The 22394-nt window shown below is 40.2% G+C and overlaps 1 protein-coding gene across 1 annotated transcript; it reads left to right on the forward strand.

Moving 5' to 3' along the window:
• Positions 1 to 15504: 15504 nt before the first annotated feature.
• Positions 15505 to 16625, forward strand: nkl.2 (NK-lysin tandem duplicate 2). Its single transcript, XM_052145242.1, has 5 exons — positions 15505 to 15573; positions 15736 to 15800; positions 16092 to 16190; positions 16269 to 16423; positions 16565 to 16625. Exons 1-5 carry the CDS (start codon positions 15531 to 15533, stop codon positions 16623 to 16625), a joined length of 423 nt encoding a protein of 140 aa, XP_052001202.1. The 5' UTR covers positions 15505 to 15530.
• The last annotated feature ends 5769 nt before the right edge of the window (positions 16626 to 22394 follow it).

Below are 22394 nucleotides of genomic sequence, written 5' to 3' on the forward strand. Positions count from 1 at the left end.
AGTAAATCATTTAATTATTCAGAAAGATTAATATGTAAAATTACTGTTCAAATGTTTGAGGGTTGTCAGTAAATTAAAATGATTCACGATTAATCTCAAGTTTGAAATGACCTGACATTGCCTCTAAATGTGTGTGCGCCTAAAACTTCTCAACATTCAACAATATACCATAACCATCTGTTGACAATATAAAAACATAACAGGCAGATCTGCAGTCGCAACACTTTATTTAAAATGTGAAGTAGTATACAGAATGACTCGTGACGAAATCCAAGTGCTCTCATAGTGATTATGACTTCTGAAGACTTTAACCTTTAAACCTTTATGAATATTTTATATAAATGTCTCTCTGAAGGGAACTGACTGTCTTCAGAAACGTTTCGATGGCATTTTCTTTTCATCTTACCTCCGTTTAACGCCTAATAAAGTAGTGTTTATAAGCGCAGGGCTGCTTTGTGTACAGGCGTTACCAGGGTAACAGCTATATTTCTGCTGCATAAGCGCCACCTACTGTCAGAGAGCAAATTTGCATTTTCATTCAGCCCATCTGCCGTTTTTGTTAGATCAATGTGAAAATCTGACCACATTTTTACACAGCATACACGCAGTGTTATACATTTTAACCGGTTCATTCTAAAAATCTAAACAATTCAGATAATAATGTATCTAGAAGTATTCACAGTATTTTTAAGTACCCACAATAAAAATACAGTGTATGTTCATTAACACAATTTACTCTCTCTCTCTCTCTCTCTCTCTCTCTCTCTCTCTCTCTCTCTCTCTCTCTCTCTCTCTCTCTCTCTTTTAGTACTGTGGCTTGACTCGACTTGACTTGCTTGATTTGTCTGCACTGCACTTGAGGCTTGACACAACAAGACTTGATGGTTACAACCAAATTTGATCTTTTATAAAAAAAAAAAAAAAAAAGAGTAGTCCTGGGAGATTTAAATTTCCCTAAAATATAAATTCCTTCAAATTATGTTCATGCTATAGAGTAGTCGGGCGCATACGCAAGCATATGCCGTGTGCCCACATATTTTTCTAAGAATTTTAATCCACAGGATATTTTTCTAAGCATACACACACCTTAAAAGAGAAACAATACATAATCAATGCATTTGACATTAGAATTTGAAGAATATTTATTAATAATTACATTTACAGAATATGAACAGTCCTAATTTATTCACAAGCTTCACAGTTACATCATTATAAATATATTATAAGCAATAAAGTATTAAATATGGTCATATATCAAATAATGTGAATCCACAGAACAATAAGGTTTTTGTGTGTGAAAAGGGATAGACACTGTTCATTTTAGAAATATTGTTGATGTTAAATCTCGTAAGAAATATATGACTTGTCCTATGAGTACTGCTAAAGGTGATTTCTAAATGATATATACTATGGATGTACCGATATGCCATTTTTTGACATATGACAGTATTGATTTTAACAAACACCTAGAGGCCAATACCGATATTTTGCCACTTTCCTATTTTGTCATCAGATGTACATTCTTAAAAAATTTACAAAAATGTACATGTTATGTATACCCTGTCTTGTTTCACTGTTGCCCTTTTGTTTGCCATTTTTGTCACTTTTGCATTTCTTAGTTTTCACTTTAGTCCCTTATGTAACTCCATAGTCTCTTTGTTAGCGTTCGTGTTTTCTGTCGTTGTTTTCACCTGTCCTCATTAGTTTGCCTTTTGCTTCTGTTAATCACCTTTGTTATCTTGTTTGAGTTCTGTTCGTTCATTGGCCCTTTTTTCCCATGTTTATGTATTTATACCCTGTTTCTTTGTTCAGTCCTTGTCAATCGTTGTTTGATGTTAGCCTGGTGTGTGTTTCCTTCCCGAGTCCTCTGTTTGTTTACATCGTGTTTAGTTAATAGTTTTTATGTTTGATTTCCCCATTGTGGGTTGTTCTTTTGTGTTTACCTGTTTGTTAATTAAATAAAGTTTAAACTGCGTTTGGATCCGCATCTCCTCGTCTGCCTCGTTACTCAAGCGTTACAGAACGATAGACCACACATGGATCCAGCAGCTATACGGGCCAAATGCCGGCTGCTCAACTTGCGACAAGAAGACCAGCCTTTGGTAGACCACGCTCTCTACTTTCTCCTCCTGGCGACCTTTACGGACTTCCTGGACTCCGCATTGGTGGTTTTTTTTAAGGACAGCTTAAATCCCTCGCTGAGGGAGCGGGTGCCACAGGCAACGCCCGGCTGCACTCTCCGCGACTACCTGGAGACGACCCTACTAGCGTGCAGCTCACCGCTCCCTGTCACACCAGCCTCACCTGTCAGCGAGCAACCCCCCACGCCAGTGGCTTCCCTTGAACCTGCACAATCCACTTCGTCCACCCGGAGGAGGAAGAAAAGACAGGCTTCCGCCTCCGGCCCGCCTGCCCGGTCTGCGAGCCGAGCCCGCCTGCCCGGTCTGCGAGCCAGAGCCCACGCCTGCCCCGGTCTGCGAGCCAGAGCCCACGCCTGCCCCGGTCTGCGAGCCAGCGGCCACGCATGTCACAGTGAGCGAGCCAGCGGCCACGCATGTCACAGTGAGCGAGCCAGCGCCTACGGCCTCTACCGCCAGCGACCCTGAGCCCTCGTCAACCACGGCCAGCGAGCCTGAGCCCTCGTCAACCACGGCCAGCGAGCCTGAAGCCACGCTGACCAGGAACAGCATCCCAGCTTCGTCAATCGCATCAGCCCGGAGGAAGAGGAGAAAGGGAGAGGTCTCTGCACTCCAGCCTCCGCCTGCCGCAGCCCCTTGCCCTAAACCCCCCTTGACTCTGCCCTCAGCACCCGGCGAACGCAAGCTGGCACATACCACGGTAACCCAGCCAGAGCCTGTAGCCTCGACCGTCCCTGAGCCAGCGCCTGTAGCCTCGACCGTCCCTGAGCCAGCGCCTGTAGCCTCGACCGTCCCTGAGCCAGCGCCTGTAGCCTCGACCGTCCCTGAGCCAGCGCCTGTAGCCAGGACCGTCCAAGAGCCAGCGCCAGCGCCTCCCGAGCCTTCCAGGGCTCCGCCTCCCGAGCCTTCAAGGGCTCCGCCTTCCGAGTTTCCCGAGCTTTCCAGAGCTCCGCCTTCCGAGTTTCCCGAGCTTTCCAGAGCTCCGCCTTCTGAGTTTCCCGAGCTTTCCAGAGCTCCGCCTTCCGAGCTTTCCAGAGCTCCGCCTTCCGAGTTTCCCGAGCTTTCCAGAGCTCCGCCTCCTGGGCTTTCCAGAGCCCCGCCTCCCGAGCTTTCCAGAGCTCCGCCCTCCAAGCTTCCCAGAGCTCCGCCCCTCAAGCCTCTCGAGCCTACCAGGGCTCCGCCCCTCAAGCCTCTCGAGCCTCCCAGGGCTCCGCCTCTCAAGTCTCTCGAGTCTTCCAGGGCTCCGTCTCTCAAGCCTCCCGAGCTTTCCAGAGCTCCGCCCTCCGAGCTTCCCAGAGCTCTGCCCCTCAAGCCTCTCGAGCCTTCCAGGGCTCTGCCCCTCAAGCCTCTCGAGCCTTCCAGGGCTCTGCCCCTCAAGCCTCTCGAGCCTCCCAGAGCTCTGCCCCTCAAGCCTCTCGAGCCTTCCAGGGCTCTGCCCCTCAAGCCTCTCGAGCCTTCCAGGGCTCTGCCCCTCAAGCCTCTCGAGCCTCCCAGGGCTCCGCCTCTCAAGCCTCTCGAGCCTTCCAGGGCTCCGCCCCTCAAGCCTCTCGAGCCTACCAGGGCTCCGCCCCTCAAGCCTCTCGAGCCTCCCAGGGCTCCGCCTCTCAAGTCTCTCGAGTCTTCCAGGGCTCCGTCTCTCAAGCCTCCCGAGCTTTCCAGAGCTCCTCCTCCCGAGCCTCCTGGGGCTCCGCCTCTCAAGCCTCTCAAGCCTCCCAGGGCTCCGCCTCTCGAACCTCTCGAGCCTTCCAGGGCTCCGCCTTCCAGGCCTCTCGAGCCACCCAGGGCTCCGCCTCTCGAGCCTTCCAGGGCTCCGCCCCCCGAGCCTCCTATGGCTCCGCCCCAGAGCCTCTTGAGCCTCCTGCGGCTCCGCCTCTCGGGCCTCCCGAGCCTCCTGCGGCTCCGCCTCTCGAGCCACTCAAGCCTTCGACGGCTCCACCCTCAGAGCCTCCTACGTCTCTGCCCCCAGAGACTCCAGAGCCTTCCTGGTCTCCGTTCCTAAAGCCTCCCACAGCGCCGCCTACCTCCTGAGCCTCCTTCAGCCTCCTTCAGCTCCACCTCCTGAGCCTCTCTCAGCTCCGCCTTCTGAGCCATCACCTCCCTCGGCTCCGCCTCAGAGGTCCTCCTTGGCTCCGCCTCACGCGGCTCCGCCGGCCTCCCCTGTGGCCACTCCATCTCCTAGGCCACCAAAACCGGCCTCTGTCCTGTGGTCACCTCCCAGGTCCCCTGAACCGGCCCTTGGCCCACGACCACCTCCCAGGCCACCAAAGCCGGCCTCTATCCTGTGGCCTCCTCCCAGGCCTCCTGACCCGGTCCCTGTCCTGTGGCCTCCTCCCAGGGCTTCTGACCCTGTTCCCGTCCTGTGGCCTCTTCCCAGGCCCCCTGACCCAGTCCCTGTCCTGTGGCCTCTTCCCAGACCTCCTGACCCAGTCCCAGTCCCGTGGCCTCTTCCCAGGCCCCCTGACCCAGTCCCTGTCCTGTGGCCTCCACCCAGGCCTCCTGACCCTGTTCCCGTCCTGAGGCCTCCCCCCTGGCCTCCTGACCCAGTCCCTGTCCAGTGGCCTCCTCCCAGGTCCCCCAAACCTGTCCTAGCCCTGTGGCCAGCTCCCAGGCCTCCTGCACCTACCCTTGCCCGGTGGCCAGCTCCCAGACCATCGAAACCTGTCCCTGCCCAGTCGATACCACCCCGGCCTCCTAAACCTGTCCCTTTGTGCCCCCATGGACTGCCTAATTGTCCCTTGTGCCCCCGTGGACTGTCTCATCTCCCGTTGTGCCCCCGTGGACTGTCTCATCTCCCTTTGTGCCCCCGTGGACTGTCTCATTTCCCCTCGTGGCCCCCCTTGGACTTCCTGCCTGCCCTCTGTGCCCCTTGGACTGCCTCCTTGTTCTTGTGCCCCCCCTGGTCTGCCTGTCTGCCCCCGGTGCCATCATTTTGTTCTCTGTGGGTTTTTTGTCTTTTGTCTTTGTCTTCTAGGATCGTCTGGAAGCCGATCCTTTGAGGGGGGGCTCTGTTATGTATACCCTGTCTTGTTTCACTGTTGCCCTTTTGTTTGCCATTTTTGTCACTTTTGCATTTCTTAGTTTTCACTTTAGTCCCTTATGGTCTGTCGTTGTTTTCACCTGTCCTCATTAGTTTGCCTTTTGCTTCTGTTAATCACCTTGTTATCTTGTTTGAGTTCTGTTCGTTCATTGGCCCTTTTTCCCATGTTTATGTATTTATACCCTGTTTCTTTGTGCAGTTCTTGTCTATCGTTGTTTGATGTTAGCCTGATGTGTGTTTCCTTCCCGAGTCCTCTGTTTGTTTACATCGTGTTTAGTTAACAGTTTTTGTTTGATTTCCCCATTGTGGGTTGTTCTTTTGTGTTTACCTGTTTGTTAATTAAATAAAGTTTAAACTGCGTTTGGATCCGCATCTCCTCGTCTGCCTCGTTACTCAAGCGTTACAGTACAAAAGCATGTTTACTGTTCTAACAATATATAATTTCCATTGAACGTGGATTGGATCTGTTGAACGCATAACAGGCCAAAATTTAAAGGGAACCACAGTTTAAGATAAATACCAAGATAAAAAGATTTAAAAAAAATAACAAAATATGATAACATGATGATTGATATGAAAAAAGGTTATTTTGCAGTTTAAAAAGCAACCTTTTAAGGTTTAGTAATCGTGCAAGGTGATGTTGCAATTTCAATCTTCATTCAATCAATCGTGCAGCATTAATGATATCATAACGATGTCTCAGAAGTCAAGCTCTGCTGGTTTCAAAGCGTTTTAATGGTTTTCCTCATCATGTAGCCCATAGGCAAGTGCCGCTTTCACAACTGTAACATCCGTTTATGGTGATTTCCCGCATTAATGGGAGAATGAGACTGAATACAAATAAATATGACATGTTCTTGGGAGTGCCAACCCTTGAATTCACTGAGTTTTTAAAAAGAGTGTTACTAACTAGTTATAAATAAACCATAAATTTTTCATATCAGCATTTTCATGCTTATTACAATATGCAGATGGTTTTAATTTGGTCTGTAATGTGCCAACCCTTCTACATATTGTGGCAATTATTATTTTTGGATTATGCATTTGAATTCACAGAGTTTTTACAAAGTTGAAATCAGAAGTTTACATACATTTAGGTGGAAGTGATTAAAACTTTTTAACCACTCCACAGATTTCATATCAGCAAACTAGTTTTGTCAAGTAATTTAGGACATCTACTTTGTGCATGACATGAGTCATTTTTCCAACAAATGTTTACAGACAGATTGTTTCACTTTTAATTGACTGTATCACAATTCCAGAGGGTCAGAATTTTACATACACTAAGTTATCTGTGCTTTAAGCAGCTTGGAAAATTCCAGAAAATGATGTCAGGCCTTTAGACAATTATCCAGTTAGCTTCTTATAGGCTGATTGAAGTCAATTGGTGGTGTACCTGTAGATGTATTTTAAGGCCTACCTTCTAACTCTGTGCCTCTTTGCTTGACATCATAGGAAAATCAAAAGAAATCAGCCATGACCTCCACAAAACTTGTGGACCTCCACAAGTCTAGTTGTTTTAGCAATTTCCAAATGCCTGAAGGCTCAGGAAGGAAACGCATTCTGTCTCCTAGAGATGAAAGTAGTTTGGTGCGAAAAGTGCAAATGTAAAGAACCTTGTGAAGATGCTGGAGGAAACAGGTAGAGAAGTATCTATATCCACAGTAAAACGAGTCCTATATCGACATAATCTGAAAGGCTGCTCAGCAAGGAACAAGCCAAGGCACCAAAACCACCATAAAAAGCCAGACTACAGTTTGCAAGTGCACATGGGGACAAAGATCTTACTTTTTGGAGAAATGTCCTTTGGCCATAATGACCATCGTTATGTTTGGAGGAAAAAGGGTGAGGCTTGCAAGCCGAAGAACACCACCCCTACCGTGAAGCATGGGGTTGGCAGCATCATGTTGTGGGGTTGCTTTGCTGCAGGAGGGACTGGTGACTTCAACTGTAAATAAACCATCGTTTTTCATATTAAAATTTTCATGCTTATTACCGATATACCGATGGTTTTAATTTGATTAATAACTGGCCGATACATTTTGGCAGCCAATACATTGGTGCATCTCTAATATATACAGTACATACACACACATACATACTATAAGGTGGGGTTATCTGGGTGGAGTGGGCGTTTAGGTTTGGTGGTGGTGTCATAGTCTAAAGCACATAACTGGTAATCTGGTAATCAGAAGGATGCTAGTTCGAGGCCCACAGCCACCATCATTGTGTCCTTGAGCAAGGCACTTAACTCCAGGTTCCTCCAGGGGGATTGTCCCTGTAATAAGGGCTCTGTAAGTCGCTTTGGATAAAAGCGTCTCCCAAATGCATAAATGATGTAAATGTTTTCACTACAGTGGTTCAGCTTTAGGAATGCCGAGGTGACTGAAGAAACCGCAAGATGGCAACTGTGCATTTTTTGTCTATTATCACCTTCTGCTACTTATACCAACAACCAAAATAAGTGCAGATAGAATAACTAAGGATTCTTAGGATTATTGCTCAAACCCTCAGATCCTGCCAGAAGCACTGGCGGTCTCAAGAGGCAAAGAAAATCTAAATGAAACAATAGTACAATATGTATAATGTATAAATAATACAAATATAACCTTGTACGACTAGCAAACATGAAACCCAATGTGGGCGGAGGGCGGAGGGTGGGGCCGGGTCGTGATCATACACACCGGTCCGTATTAGGCTAATCAAACCTGATTAGCCTAATACGGGACCGGGTGTGTATGATCACGACCCGGCCCCGCCCTCCGCCCTGCCACACAATGTGCACATAATTGTGCCACACCCTGCAGAAAGAAGCTTTTGTGAAATGATGGCATTGCTTGGGGAGTGTCAATGCAAATGGACTGCCTATGGAATGGGTGGTCATACGGGCCATACAGGGTACAGTCTGTGCAAATGGAGTGCCCATGCGAAATTATGGCATGCCATAAAATATGCCAAATACAACAAAATGCAGATCAATTAAGTCAATCGTATAATTACAAGCATTATTCTGTTTGGTGTAACCCAAAATACAAATCTGTACACTGGAATGTGACTCCCAAATAAAAGGAAAACACATTAACATAATAAAATAAAATAAAATAAATGGAATAAAATAAATACTACACTGTTCTGATTTAATCATTTTTATGTTGGCAGCAAATATGCATGCTGTGCTATGATTATGATTAATTTATGTTGATGAGGCCAATTTGTTATTATAACTATTATTATTAATGATGTGACCAATTTGTTATTATTAATATTATTATTATTATATTAATAATAATAAAGAAAAGGAGGGACGAGTGGAATTATTCTTTGTGGTAATAAACATTATACCACAAATGCTATCGATTGAGCTAAACTTGTATTGAAGCTATAAATTATTCCTTTAAGAATAACTTCAGATAGTTTCCAATTATGACTCTAATAAGCATACAGGTCATTTTACAGATAAAGCAAATTGCATCAGAATTTCAATCATTGGAAAGAGGTTTTAATCTCAGGGTCCTTAAAAAATATTAAATTCAGTTTTCTCAAATTTAAGGCAATACAAATCTTAAATCTCTTAAATGGACATAACAAAAGTCTTAACCCTTTGATGCGCAAGCTATGGAAACCCCTTCTAATGCACAACATGGGTCTAAAAAGACCCGTATTCATTTCCTATGTTATTTCATGCATGGCTGGACTTTCTTTTTTTTTTTATCTTTTGAGATACATTTATTTAAGCATTTAATATTCCATGATCTATAAATTCCATGATTTATAAATATTAAAAATTTCTTGTTTGAATTTTTTTTTCTAGGTTTTGTGTTACTATATCAAATTTACTTATCAAGCATGATAAAACAAAAGAATAAAGACAACATTTTGTCAAATTAATCATTTTAGCAGTCATTTAGACAACACATTTAACACTTGAAATGTTTATTTGCCACTTTGTCTCGCATAGCATTCACATATCACAGATAACTGATAACACTGAAATTAAACTGTGTAACTATTGAATTGTGGTGAATGTGATCAAATAAAAGAAAATACAACAAACAAAATAAAATCACACTGGTACAGCGGCATCTCAAATTGCCATCTTAGTGCTTACATGCCTCACAAATGACAACTACACATTTGTGCTCCTTGCACACAGGCCTGGTGCACTGGGAACACCAGCTGCTGACTTTTCTGTCTTTGGCAGCTGGGCATATTCTGCATCTCTTCCTCTTCGATTGGCCCTCCTGTCTGATGTCCTCCTGTGGCCGAGTGTTTTGTTTTTCTATCCCACATCTTCCCATTGCCTCTATGATATGGCTTTGAAGGAGAGGCATGCCCTCCAAGCGTCTCTTCATATAAGGCATGACAAGCTCTTTGACGAGCTCCTTGAGGAATAGCCGTCTTGCATTGGTCACACCACCCATGTAATCAGGGTGATGTGCAGTGAAGATGGTGTAGGCATTGAGGGTGGCAACATCCAGTACATTGTACCATAGCACCACGGGCCACCTCCGTGTTCTCCGCTTACATGAGTAGGTGCGAACCATCTGATCCATTGTGTCCACTCCTCCTTTGGTTTTGTTATAGTACTTGATAATTTCTGGTTTCTTCTTGAAAGAAACACTGTTGTCATCCACTGCTTTGTCATCACGCATGGTGCTCAGGAGGACAACAGCCTTTCCCTTCTTTGGCACATAGCTTACCATGGTCATGTTGCCATTGAATCCAAATTCTGAGCTATACTTCTCCCTCAATTTGGATGGCTTCATGACAGGCGGTATGTCCTGCTTGTTCTGGCGAAGAGTTCCCACAATGGTCAGGTTCTTCTCAAGAATCTTTTCAGCCAAAGGGACACTGGTAAAGAAGTTGTCCATTGGGATGCTCGCTCCAGTAAGACCCCCTTTTACTCATTCTATCTGACTGGGTCTGAGTTTCATCTTCAGAGGACTCATCAGACAAGTCTTCAATGTCATCAAAGGAGTCTTCTTCATCTACAAGAGCTGAATTTACACCCACAACTCCAGATTGACCCTGTGGCACATAGTCTAGGTCATCAGCATCAGATATCACAGAGTCTGAATCAGTACTAAGAATTGCCTCATCTTCCTCATCCTGTTCTTCATGCAGCATCTCGATAACCATTTCAACCGTTAATCTTGATTGGCTGGTCCCAGTCATACTCACACTCTGTGTAAAGAAATTCAAAAGCACAAGAATATTTTCAAATGCACATCAAACAGTTTATCAAGTATATAGTTATTATATATTGTCATTATTGGACATAAACCTTATATGTCCAAAACTTGTGATTTATGACAAAAAATAAGTTTCGCTCAAACAGCTAAGATATATATTAATATTAGTTTCTTTACAGTTTCAGTGTGTCTCTTCTATTTGTGTAAAAGAAATTACGCTTTTGAAGGCCAAAATTAGCATAAATGGACAGTATGTGAGCCCTTTCCAATGTTAAAAGAAAAAAGGGATATAAAGTCATGGGACTTTAATGTTTTTTTTTTTTTGTGTGTGACATACATTATATTTCTCTGTTAGCCTACTTAGTGGAGTAGAGAAAAGTGTCCTTAACTGAAGAGAGCTGCTCACACTTAAATGTAAACTAAAAAAGGTAATGACTAGCAGGAAACCACTAACAACTTGAAAGTTTAAAAAAGATTTACAAAGATTAAAAAGATATTAAGAAATAAATAATTTACCTGTTGAGGGTGTCTTGCCAATCTGTGTAATTGGATGACTGCTGAGCTCCAGTAATGAGGTGGCGTTGACAGTTACAGTTCGAAAATCAAAAAGGCGGGAAAAAATAACCCTAAACTCTTAAAACATTGAATCATTTCAGCATATGAAGGATTATGAACTTTTAGGCCTTCTACATGTAAATAAGCTTTAAAATACAATATTTTTTTAGTGTAGCTAACATTAGCTAGCTAGAATGTCACCAGCTATATAGCTAATAGTAGTATTGGACATGTTTCTCCTTCTCACAAGTAATTTCTCTCTAGGATTACAAGGTCAAGGTAACCATAGCCTAATATTCAAAAATTATGTCCATCTTTTACAAAATATAAAATATTTTCTGTGGTTAAAATAAAATAAGAGTTGCATCAAATATACAAAAGCAGCCGTGTTAAGTCATTTTTGACCCATGTATGTAAAATTGATGTAGAAATAAAAAAAAAACTGTGTTTGTTTATAAAGTAAGAAAGGAAACATTAACATAATGATTTGTGGAATTCAAAAACAAAATATTTAATGAATACCTGGAATAAGAAAAAAGAAAGAAAAAAAAACATATCTTTTAAAGTTTCAGCAAAGAAACACTCAGCCATCACTGAAATAACATAGGAAATGAATACGGGTCTTTTTAGACCCATGTATGTAAAAAACAATGTAGAAATACAAAAACTGTGTTTGTTTATATAGTAAGAAAGGAAACATAAACATAATGATTTGTGGAAATCAAAAACAAGATATTTAATGAATACCTGGAATAACAAATGATAAAATACATATATTTTAAAGATTCAGCAAAGAAACACTCAGCCATGCATGAAATAACATAGGAAATGAATACGGGTCTTTTAGACCCATGTTGCGCATTAGAAGGGTTGCGATACAAAAACGATTTTTATTCGAAAAGCAAGAAATGAAAAATTTCAGTTAGGATTTTTAATGATCTAAAACAAGTTAATTGAGGAATACCTGGAATACTGAATGATTAAATTAATTTCTTGCAAAGATATAGAAAATGAAATCTCAGTCGGGTCTTTTTAGACCCATGTTGTGCATCAAAGGGTTAATTATCTTTTAAACAGGTCTTAAATTTGACCCGATAAAAACCAATATCGCGATATGGCCCAAATCTAATTTAATATTTTTGAATTATGAAAACGTTTACTTTAAAGTGTTTATATTTTAATACCTTGTAGATAAATGTTAAAGTGCGTATTTTATTTCCTTTATCCGTTTGAACAAGCTAGAAGCAGTGACGCACGTACATTTCAAAATAAGAGTCCTCTGTGTATTTCGGGCTTGTTTATTGTTAAAAGTCCTGCGTTATGCACCATATCCTTTTTCTTTTTGGTTATTATTGGTATTTTGGTTGCACATTAATAACCAAATTTCATTCTGGAATTGTATTTAATTTGGACTCTTGTAGCCTCTGTATGGCCTGCCCTGTCACAGGAAGGAAAGACTAAGAAGAGTTGTTGTTTTTTAGCGCTTTCAATATATCGTTCATAAGTTATTTTATAGTCATTTGTACAGATCACACATGGTAGAAACTGAGCATTGAAATTTGTAATAGACAGATATATCTGTTATTACATTTCTTTCAACCTATTCTTATCGTATAGCTATCGGTCGACCTCTAATTAGTATATATTTTTTGATATATTGGTACATAAACCAATTTCAATTTAATGTATATATATTTATGTGAAGACCGTGTTTTGAATCTTTTAAATGTGCAGATACCCTGTTTTGCTGATAAGCAGTATTACTGCTCTTAAGTTCTAAGGCCATGGATGTGTGTTGGATGTTGTTGGATGTGGCAGTCTGTTTAAGTCAAAGAATTTGTGATACATGATTTATTTTAGAGACTCTGTATGTTTGTTCTGTTTGGACATATTGTATTAATTTTATTTTTTCAGTTCTTAAATAGTCTTACAAAAATAATTTGATTTAAAAAAAAAAAAAAAAAACTCTGCAGCAACCCTGATCATACTAATGTGCTTTAGCACCTGCTAGCATGTTATTATCTAAATGCCTGAATAAATAAAAAAAATCTGCTACATGACACTAGAGGGTGCTATAACCATAATCACATGGCCCCATAGTTCAACCCAAAATTAACTTCTTGTTGTTCAAACCCGTATGACAGTCTGTCTTCCATAGAACACAAAATGAGATTTAAGCAGCATGTTAGCCTCAGTCAACATTTACTTTCATTGTATGACAAGAAGGTGAAATTAAAGTGAATGGGGACTGAGGGCTGAGGCTAACATTCTGGTTACATCTCATTTTGTGTTCCATGGATGAATGGATGGATGGAAGGAAGTAAGGAAGGAAGGATTTTTGGTTGAACTTAGCCTTTTAAAGGGGTCATGACATGAGGAATACAATTTTCCTTGATCTTTTGATATATAAGAGGTCATTGTACTACAAAAACATACTGTAATTTCAGAACTGAAATCTTCCTCCTTAAAAGAAAATGAGCATTTATTTAAACCAAACTGCAAAAACGGAATTTGTGGAACTTGTGATGTCCAAATATATTTGGGCCAAATATATTTGCATTTGCAATGCCTATTTTTCCGTCATTGCACCCTTGGATCCGCCCACTGGTGAAGAGGAGAGAGATGGGCCTGTCATGGGAGATTCATCCAAAGTCAACTTACACCTTCATGTGTCTGTCTGGATTTAAATGTTTTTCTACATAAACTTACACAGCTTTGATCGTTATCATACATCTCACACTGCTTTTAAAAGATGCAATGTCAAGTTATAACCCTAAAATGGAGACCCCCATTGTGTTTCATTCAGTTGCGCTGTCATGCTGTTGTGCTGTTTTGAAGCACAACCTGAACACCTGGACCGTTTTTGCACCCATCTGTGCTATTTTTAATTGTTGGGCTTTTGTAAATGACATGGATTTCTTTGATCATATTGGTGCCTTTCTGCACAACACCGGCGATGTGTTGCGCATTTTAAGAGCATACAAGCACAACTTTTAAAAATGTGTCTCATTCTACTGGTGCCACTGGATGTGTGAAATATATATATATATATATATATATATATATATATATATATATATATATATATATATATATATATTAGGGTTTTTCGATTTAACGCATTATTCAGTGCGATTAATTTGACAAAAAATAACGCGTTAAAAACATTAACGCAATCAATCGCACCATAATAAGGAAGATTCCTGAGAAATACAAACTTGTAGTACCACCTGTTTACTCCAGAGGGCAGTAAGTGAAATTTCAGCTGTATGAGCAACACACAGTTTATACAGTGAAGAAAACACCCCAGTAGGAAGAACAATGCAAATATGCGTTACATTCTTGCGTTCAAAACACTTGAAGGAGCGCAAATGCGAACTAAGGGATCTCAAGATGTGTTTAAAGATTGGGTATTAAACTATATTTAACTGACACAGTGACCTAAACATTTTATGTTTATGACGCAACGCCCCCGAGACGCCACACAAGCATGTCTGACGCAGGTGTAGATTGATGGGTCCTTAAACAAGCCCTCATAATAAATCTCTGATTGACAAATTCACTTGTGAAATGGATTGCTGTGAACTGTGTCAATGATTGACTTATGATCAATAATATGGTAGTAAACAATACATTGTATTCTAAAACCGCTTTTAGTATTGTCTTATCAATGATGAACTCTTCTGCCACAAGAATGTAATGCATTTTAATTATCTGAATATTTGTTATTATTATATATATATATAATTTTTAAATATTTAAAGATAACTATGTATAATTATATATTGATATAAATATGAATAATCTTTATATATTGAATTATTGTTATATGAGGGGCTTGCTTAGCAAATATTTGTATATGCGATTAATCGTAATTAATTAATCGGACACCATGTAATTAATTAGATTACAAATTTTTAAGCCCTAATATATATATATATATATATATATATATATATATATATATATATATATATATATATATATAAAGAGTATGTCATGACTCCTTTAAGATCATTATAAGAACTTCATTGATAAGTGAACAAGGTAGGTCTTGAAGCAACATAGCAACAGCATGAACTTTTAATTAAACTATTACAATTGACACATGATGATATGTAATTAAACAGAAGCAAATGGTTTTTAAATACATTTTTTGTTATACTGAAAGAAATGTAAAATGCCTCACTGAGACTTTTTCATGAAAACAAACCATTTGAAAGAAGCGCTTAACTTGAATGAATCATACCTCTTGGAATAACCAAGTGTCCAAAAAAAAAACATACAATGTCAGTCAATATAAAAGGTACTTTTTAGGTTAAATAAACAACCAACAAAGCTGTAATTCACAAATATCAATGTACAAAGTATTACTCATGATTCACCGTTGAGAGTGCGAGTGTCATCTCGTCCGACAAGGTGGAGGGGGGGGAGGGGGGGGGGTCTGTGAGTGGTGTGGCACATGGGGGGTTCGTTTGTGGTTGGTGGTTGGAAAGAAATGGTCACTGTGGTTCATACAGAGCCCTATAAGAAGGCCTTTTACAGAAGGGGTCCACAGGCTTCAGATGTACGGATTCTGAAAGGTTCATCAGCTGCCAACACGTCAACATGTTCCGGAACATCATTCTTGTCACCTTACTCGCATACTCAGGTAAAATCAACTCTGATATGATCTCAGTCCTAAAATGACATATTTCTCCTTATGATTTTATAACTTAGCCTTTCAAGTTTTGAACTGCCTACCAAATGTTCATGGATAGTCATTTGTTTTAACTATGCATTCATAAGCCTACTGTTCATTTACACTCCACAGTGTGTGCAGTTCACTGGGAGATTCGTGAAGTGGATTCTGCAGAGGACCAACTTGAAGAGATTCCTGTAAGCTTGTTCACAATAAACACATAATAGATAAGTGATAACCATGTATGAATGTGTCTTGGATATGTTGCACAAGACTGAGTGAGCAATAATCCACATGTAAACATGATTTGAACTCTCGTTTTGAAAAATAAATAAGTAAAATCTTGTTAAACTGGGAAATGAAGACAATAAATCTATGTGATAGACATTTCAACTGTCTCCTGGAGTCTGTTCCACAAAGCCTGCTTTATTATATCACTTAGTTTTTGCTATTTGATACTTAATTGGTATATTATTTCCCCCCTCCAGGATGACAGTGTGATGAAACAAAATCTTCTTAACAAGTGCTCGATATGTACATCCATCATAAAGAAAGTGAAAAAAACAATCTCCTCCAAAACAACACCGGTGAGTGTCATGATTTCAGGCCACACCATTTAATCGACCTGTTATAGTATCTTTTATTAATTACGTCATTTCCTATAGGATGAAATCAAAGAGAAGCTGAACAACACCTGCAAAAAATTCCTCCTCTTTAAATCTCAGTGCAATCGTTTTAACAAATATTTGAGCACTTTGATTGACGAGCTGCACACCGCTGATGGCCCAAAAACCATCTGTACTAGAATTCATTTCTGCAAGTAGGTACCATAGAAATATCTTGCATAATTTAGTGTCTTGTGTCTTTTTTATGTTCATATGGTAATTCATAATATAAGTGAGAAGATTCTGCTGAATAACTGTAAAAAGAACTAAAAATATTTTTGTCCTGTTTATTTCAGGTCACCACCGCCCATAAAGGAGTTCATTTTTGTATCTGATCAAGCTTTTGACAATCTCTGAATGAGTATAGATGACTCAGAAAGCATTATTTTTATTATAATGAAAGCATAATAAATGATATACATAAAAACAATCAACTGTATGTGTGGGGTTCTTTTCTCATTAGGGTAGAATCATTGTTTTTCTGGTTAGTACATTTTAGTTACATGTTAACTACTTAAATATGACCTGAGATATGTCAAAATAACAAGAACAGATAATATTCAAAAAGCTAAAATTGTCTTTTTGTCAACTCAGCCATACATTGGTATATACAACTTCTAAAGAGCCCAAAAATGAAAGTAAGTAAGTAAGTACAATTTATTTGTATAGCACTTTTCTCAGATGAAGATCACAAAGTGCTTCACAACAAAAGAAAGCATAAGCAGCTCTCATAAGTACATCTCAATCACAAAACAAAATAAAATAAAATATAAGTAAAATAAGCAACACTCAAACACATACACAATAGACCGGCGTCAACCATCCTCCAAACTAATCAAAAGCCTCTTTAAAAAGCAAAGTTTTTAGCTGACTTTTAAATTTTTCCACACAATCCAAGCAGCGTATTGAAGGAGGCAAAGCGTTCCACAACCTGGGTGCAACAACTTGGAATGAACGGTCCCCCTAGTTTTAAAATGTGCAAAGGGGCAACTAATAGTCTCTGACCTGTTGATCTCAGACTACGTGAGGATGTACGCAGTTGTATCAGGTCAGAGATGTATGAGGGTGCCTGTCCTTGTAGGGCTCTAAAAGTTAGGACCAGAATTTTAAAGTGCATTCTGAATAGCACTGGTAACCAATGGAGTGAAGCTAAAACTGGAGTAATATGTGCCCTTTTACTCGTATGGGTTAAAAGCCTAGCAGCAGAATTTTGGACAGTCTGAAGACGACCAAGATCCTTCTTATTAAGGCAGATAAAAAGACTGTTACAATAGTCCAAGCGAGACGAGATAAAAGCATGAATGATCATCTCTAGCTCGGCTTTTGACACTAAGGCTCTTATCTTCGAAATGTTCCTTAACTGAAAGAAACAGTTTTTAATAAGATGTTTTGAATGTTTCTCCAGAGACATGGCCGTATCAAAAACAACTCCCAAACTCCTGAGACTGGGCTGAACAGACGAACCTAAGTCACAAATTTGTTTCTTTATCTGAGGGATGCTCTGCTCAGGGGCAATGATTAAAGTTTCAGTCTTAGCTGAATTCAACATTAAAAAGTTGTCATTTAGCCACTGCTTAATCCTACTCAGAGAGTTCATTAAAGATGATAATTTAAATAACTCAGTGGGCTTAAAGGAGCAATATAACTGAATGTCATCTGCATACAGGTGATAAGAGACATCTTGAAACTGGCTTATAATCTGTCCTAAAGGAAGCATATATAGAAGGAAAAGAATCGGTCCCAGGACAGAACCCTGCGGAACACCACTCAATAAACCTGCAGTGTCTGACATGTTCTGATTTATATAAACACTAAAACTTCTACCAGTAAGGTAAGATGAAAACCATTTCAGAGCTGATCCAGATATCCCTAATAGTGCCTGTAGTCTATTAAGCATAATATTGTGGTCAATGGTGTCAAAGGCAGATGTAAGATCCAGCAAAACTAACACTGTATGCTTCCCAGAATCAGCAGACATCAAAATATCGCTTGAAACTTTCACCAGTGCAGTTTCCGTAGAATGTTTTTTACGAAAACCTGACTGATATTTATCAAAAATATCATTATTCTCTAAGAAGGTAGTAAGCTGCTCTGCTACCACTTTCTCTAAAATCTTAGCCATAAAAGGAAGTTTAGATATCGGCCTGTAATTCGAGGGTTGCAATAGGTCCAAACTGGGCTTTTTAAGAACAGGTTCAACAATAGCATGTTTAAAAAGTCAGGAACCACCCCAGTTAAAAGTGAAGTATTGATCATTTCTACAAAGCAGGGGCCAATACTATCAAAAACCTGCTTAAACAGCATAGTTGGAAGAACATCACTCTGGCCATAAGATGGCTTCAGTTTATCTAATAGAGTAGAGACATCGAATAATGACACAATTTTAAAAGAGAAACACGGATAGGAAAGACCCAAAGTACAGGCCTTGTGTACAGGCGGGGGTAAAATAGTAACTCTGATATCCTTAATTTTCTCAACAAAGAAGTTAAGAAATACATTGCTATTTGACAAAGAGAGCACCGCAATTGGAGAAACAGATGGAGAAACAATAGAATTAATAGTGTCAAATAAAAATTTAGGGTTTTTCTTGTTAGAAGATATTAGCTGAGAGAAGTAGTTGGTTCTAGCATTCGTCAGACATTCATTTAGAGAAGTGGTTAATTCCCTAAGATAGAGCCTGTAAACTTCAAGTTTAGTTGTTTTCCATAAACGTTCTATTTTCCGACGTTTACTTCTAAGGCTCTGAATAGATGAATTAATCCATGGGCAGGGCTTTTTAACAGACACAATGTTTGATTTCATAGGGGCCACTTCATCTAGAATTTTGGAACATTGGCTGTTAAAAGATTCCACATACACATTTACATCACTACAACATCTTAGAAAGCAGGACATTTTATTTCTCCCAACATAAGAAAGGAACACTTCAATTATATATACACAATGTACATCCATCTATCTATCCTCTATAGCCTCTTGTCCTATGTAGGGCTGCGGGTAGTGCTGGAGCCTATCCCAGCTGTCCGTCACAGGGCAACACACACAGATATACACATTCACACTCTCACTCATGCCTACAGGCAATTTAGGGCCTCCAGTTAACCTGCACGTCTTTTGGACTGTGGGGGAAACCAGAGTAACCAGAGGACACCCACACAAACACAGGGGTAACATGCAAACCCCACACAGAAAGGCCAAATTGAGCCAGGACTCAAACCCAGGGCCTTGCTGTGAGGTAACAGTGCTAACCACTGAGTCACAGTGCCGTGCTTAGATCATTTACAGCAAATCAATTATAACTCACTGAATTCAAATACGTTGTACATGTAGTTGAGTAAAGGATTCTTACAGCTAACCTCAAGACATACCATAAGTAGGACAATAATGCTATCATACCATGACAGAATGATTTCAGTTGTCTCTCAACCACACGTTCCTTTTTGGTCTCTGCCTCGCTCTACTAACCACATCTCCTCAACTGATGTAAATACAAACACACTTTACATGCCATTCTTACAAAAATCACTTTCGCTGCTTGTTAAAAGTAACCGCAAAAACAAGAATGTATGAAAATATGAGGATGAATATTTGATTTTTCATTAAGGTGACTCAATCCCGAGGGTTAAATCTTGAAAGATAAATTCTTGAGAGATAAGCTCTGCAGTTTACCAGTTGTACCAGCCGTGCTTGAGTTATACTGTAACTTAACCTAATTGTGGTGTTAATGGGCACTTAGTTACTGGAATCTGTGAACAGCAGAATTCCGCAGAAAACCTCACGTTTCTGCAGATTTAGGACATACTTCAGAATTCCCACATAACCCCCACCCCTTGCATTTTTGTTTATTAAGTATTTTAGCTAATTTGATAATGCTATTATCAGCCTTTTTCTATATTTTCAGAAGCGATATGATAGGCGTGGGTGAGAAACAGATCAATATTTAAGTCTGTTTTTACCAAGAATTCTCCTCCCTGCTCATATGCACGAAGAATGCAAATTGCCAAAAAAAAATATTTATTGTAAAAAATGGCTTAAATATGTATTTATTTCTCACCCACACCTGTCATATCACTTCTGAAGACATAGATTTAATCACTGGAGTCATATGGATTACTTTTATGCTGCATTTATGTCCTTTTTGAGTTTCAAAAATGTGGCATCCATTAACTTGCATTGTATGCAATTGCAAGACCATTGCATTTTTGCATAACAAACCTCAGTGCTCAAGGGGGTAAGAGCGTTAAATTCAAAGGTACATTGTATGTGCTATTATTCTTGTAATTTGCTATGTACAATAGGCCTATACACTGACTTTGACTGGCTCAGCAAAACTCTCTTAAAACTGTTGTTCCACCATGACAGTAGTTGGCCTGAAAGAGAAAACTCACCGTAGAAGGGGACAGTTCACTCTAATGTCTACTATAGCACCCCTTGTGGCAATGTTGAGATTGCAACGCATACTTGCGTTGTGTTTTGAATTGCGGTCTGACACATTTAGGACCAGGGTTGGGAGGGTTACTTTTGAAATGTATTTCCCCACAGATTACAGAATACATGCTGTAAAATGTAATTTGTTACATATACCGTTATATTACTCAAGGCCAGTAACGTATTATACTGTAAATACTTTGGATTACTTCTTCAGCACTGGTAGATTTTTTCACTTGTTTTTGATCATTAAAAATACATTCTCTGAAAAGCCTAAATAGAGTACTGTGCAAAAGTCTTAGGAAACATAAGATGCTTCAAAAAACATTTGTCTTAAGACGGTTATTTATATCTTCAGTTTTAGTGTGTCAATAGGAAATATACACTCACCTAAAGGATTATTAGGAACACCATACTAATACTGTGTTTGACCCCCTTTCGCCTTCAGAACTGCCTTAATTCTACGTGGCATTGATTCAACAAGGTGCTGAAAGCATTCTTTAGAAATGTTGGCCCATATTGATAGGATAGCATCTTGCAGTTGATGGAGATTTGTGGGATGCACATCCAGGGCACGAAGCTCCCGTTCCACCACATCCCAAAGATGCTCTATTGGGTTGAGATCTGGTGACTGTGGGGGCCATTTTAGTACAGTGAACTCATTGTCATGTTCAAGAAACCAATTTGAAATGATTCGAGCTTTGTGACATGGTGCATTATCCTGCTGGAAGTAGCCATCAGAGGATGGGTACATGGTGGCCATAAAGGGATGGACATGGTCAGAAACAATGTTCAGGTAGGCCGTGGCATTTAAACGATGCCCAATATTTGTAGTGGAGATGAGTGGTACCCGGTGGGGTCTTCTGCTGTTGTAGCCCATCCGCCTCAAGGTTGTGCGTGTTGTGGCTTCACAAATGCTTTGCTGCATACCTCGGTTGTAACGAGTGGTTATTTCAGGCAAAGTTGCTCTTCTATCAGCTTGAATCAGTCGACCCATTCTCCTCTGACCTCTAGCATCAACAAGGCATTTTCGCCCACAGGACTGCCGCATACTGGATGTTTTTCCCTTTTCACACCATTCTTTGTAAACCCTAGAAATGGTTGTGCGTGAAAATCCCAGTAACTGAGCAGATTGTGAAATACTCAGACCGGCCCGTCTGGCACCAACAACCATGCCACGCTCAAAATTGCTTAAATCACCTTTCTTTCCCATTCTGACATTCAGTTTGGAGTTCAGGAGATTGTCTTGACCAGGACCACACCCCTAAATGCATTGAAGCAACTGCCATGTGATTGGTTGATTAGATAATTGCATTAATGAGAAATTGAACAAGTGTTCCTAATAATCCTTTAGGTGAGTGTATATTTTAGAATCCCAAACACTACTTTTGCAAATAGAATAGAAGCCCTGAAGAACGGGGAGCCCTGCAACAGAAGTCATCACCCTCACAGAGCCCCCCACTGAACATCGAGTCAGTCTGGGACTACAAGAAGAGACAGAAGCAATTGAGATAGCCAAACTGATCCGAATTCTCCAAGATGCTTGGAAAATCCTATCTGCCAACAACCAAGAAAAAATGTATCCAACCTAGGAGAATTTGTGCTGTTATGAAGGTAAAGGTGGTCACACCGAATATTGATTTAGCTTTATTTATGTTTACTCGACTTTGTATGACGTTAATTGATACATGAAGACAT

This window comes from Xyrauchen texanus, chromosome 16, assembly GCF_025860055.1.
Source record: "Xyrauchen texanus isolate HMW12.3.18 chromosome 16, RBS_HiC_50CHRs, whole genome shotgun sequence".
NCBI classification, from domain to species: domain Eukaryota; kingdom Metazoa; phylum Chordata; class Actinopteri; order Cypriniformes; family Catostomidae; genus Xyrauchen; species Xyrauchen texanus.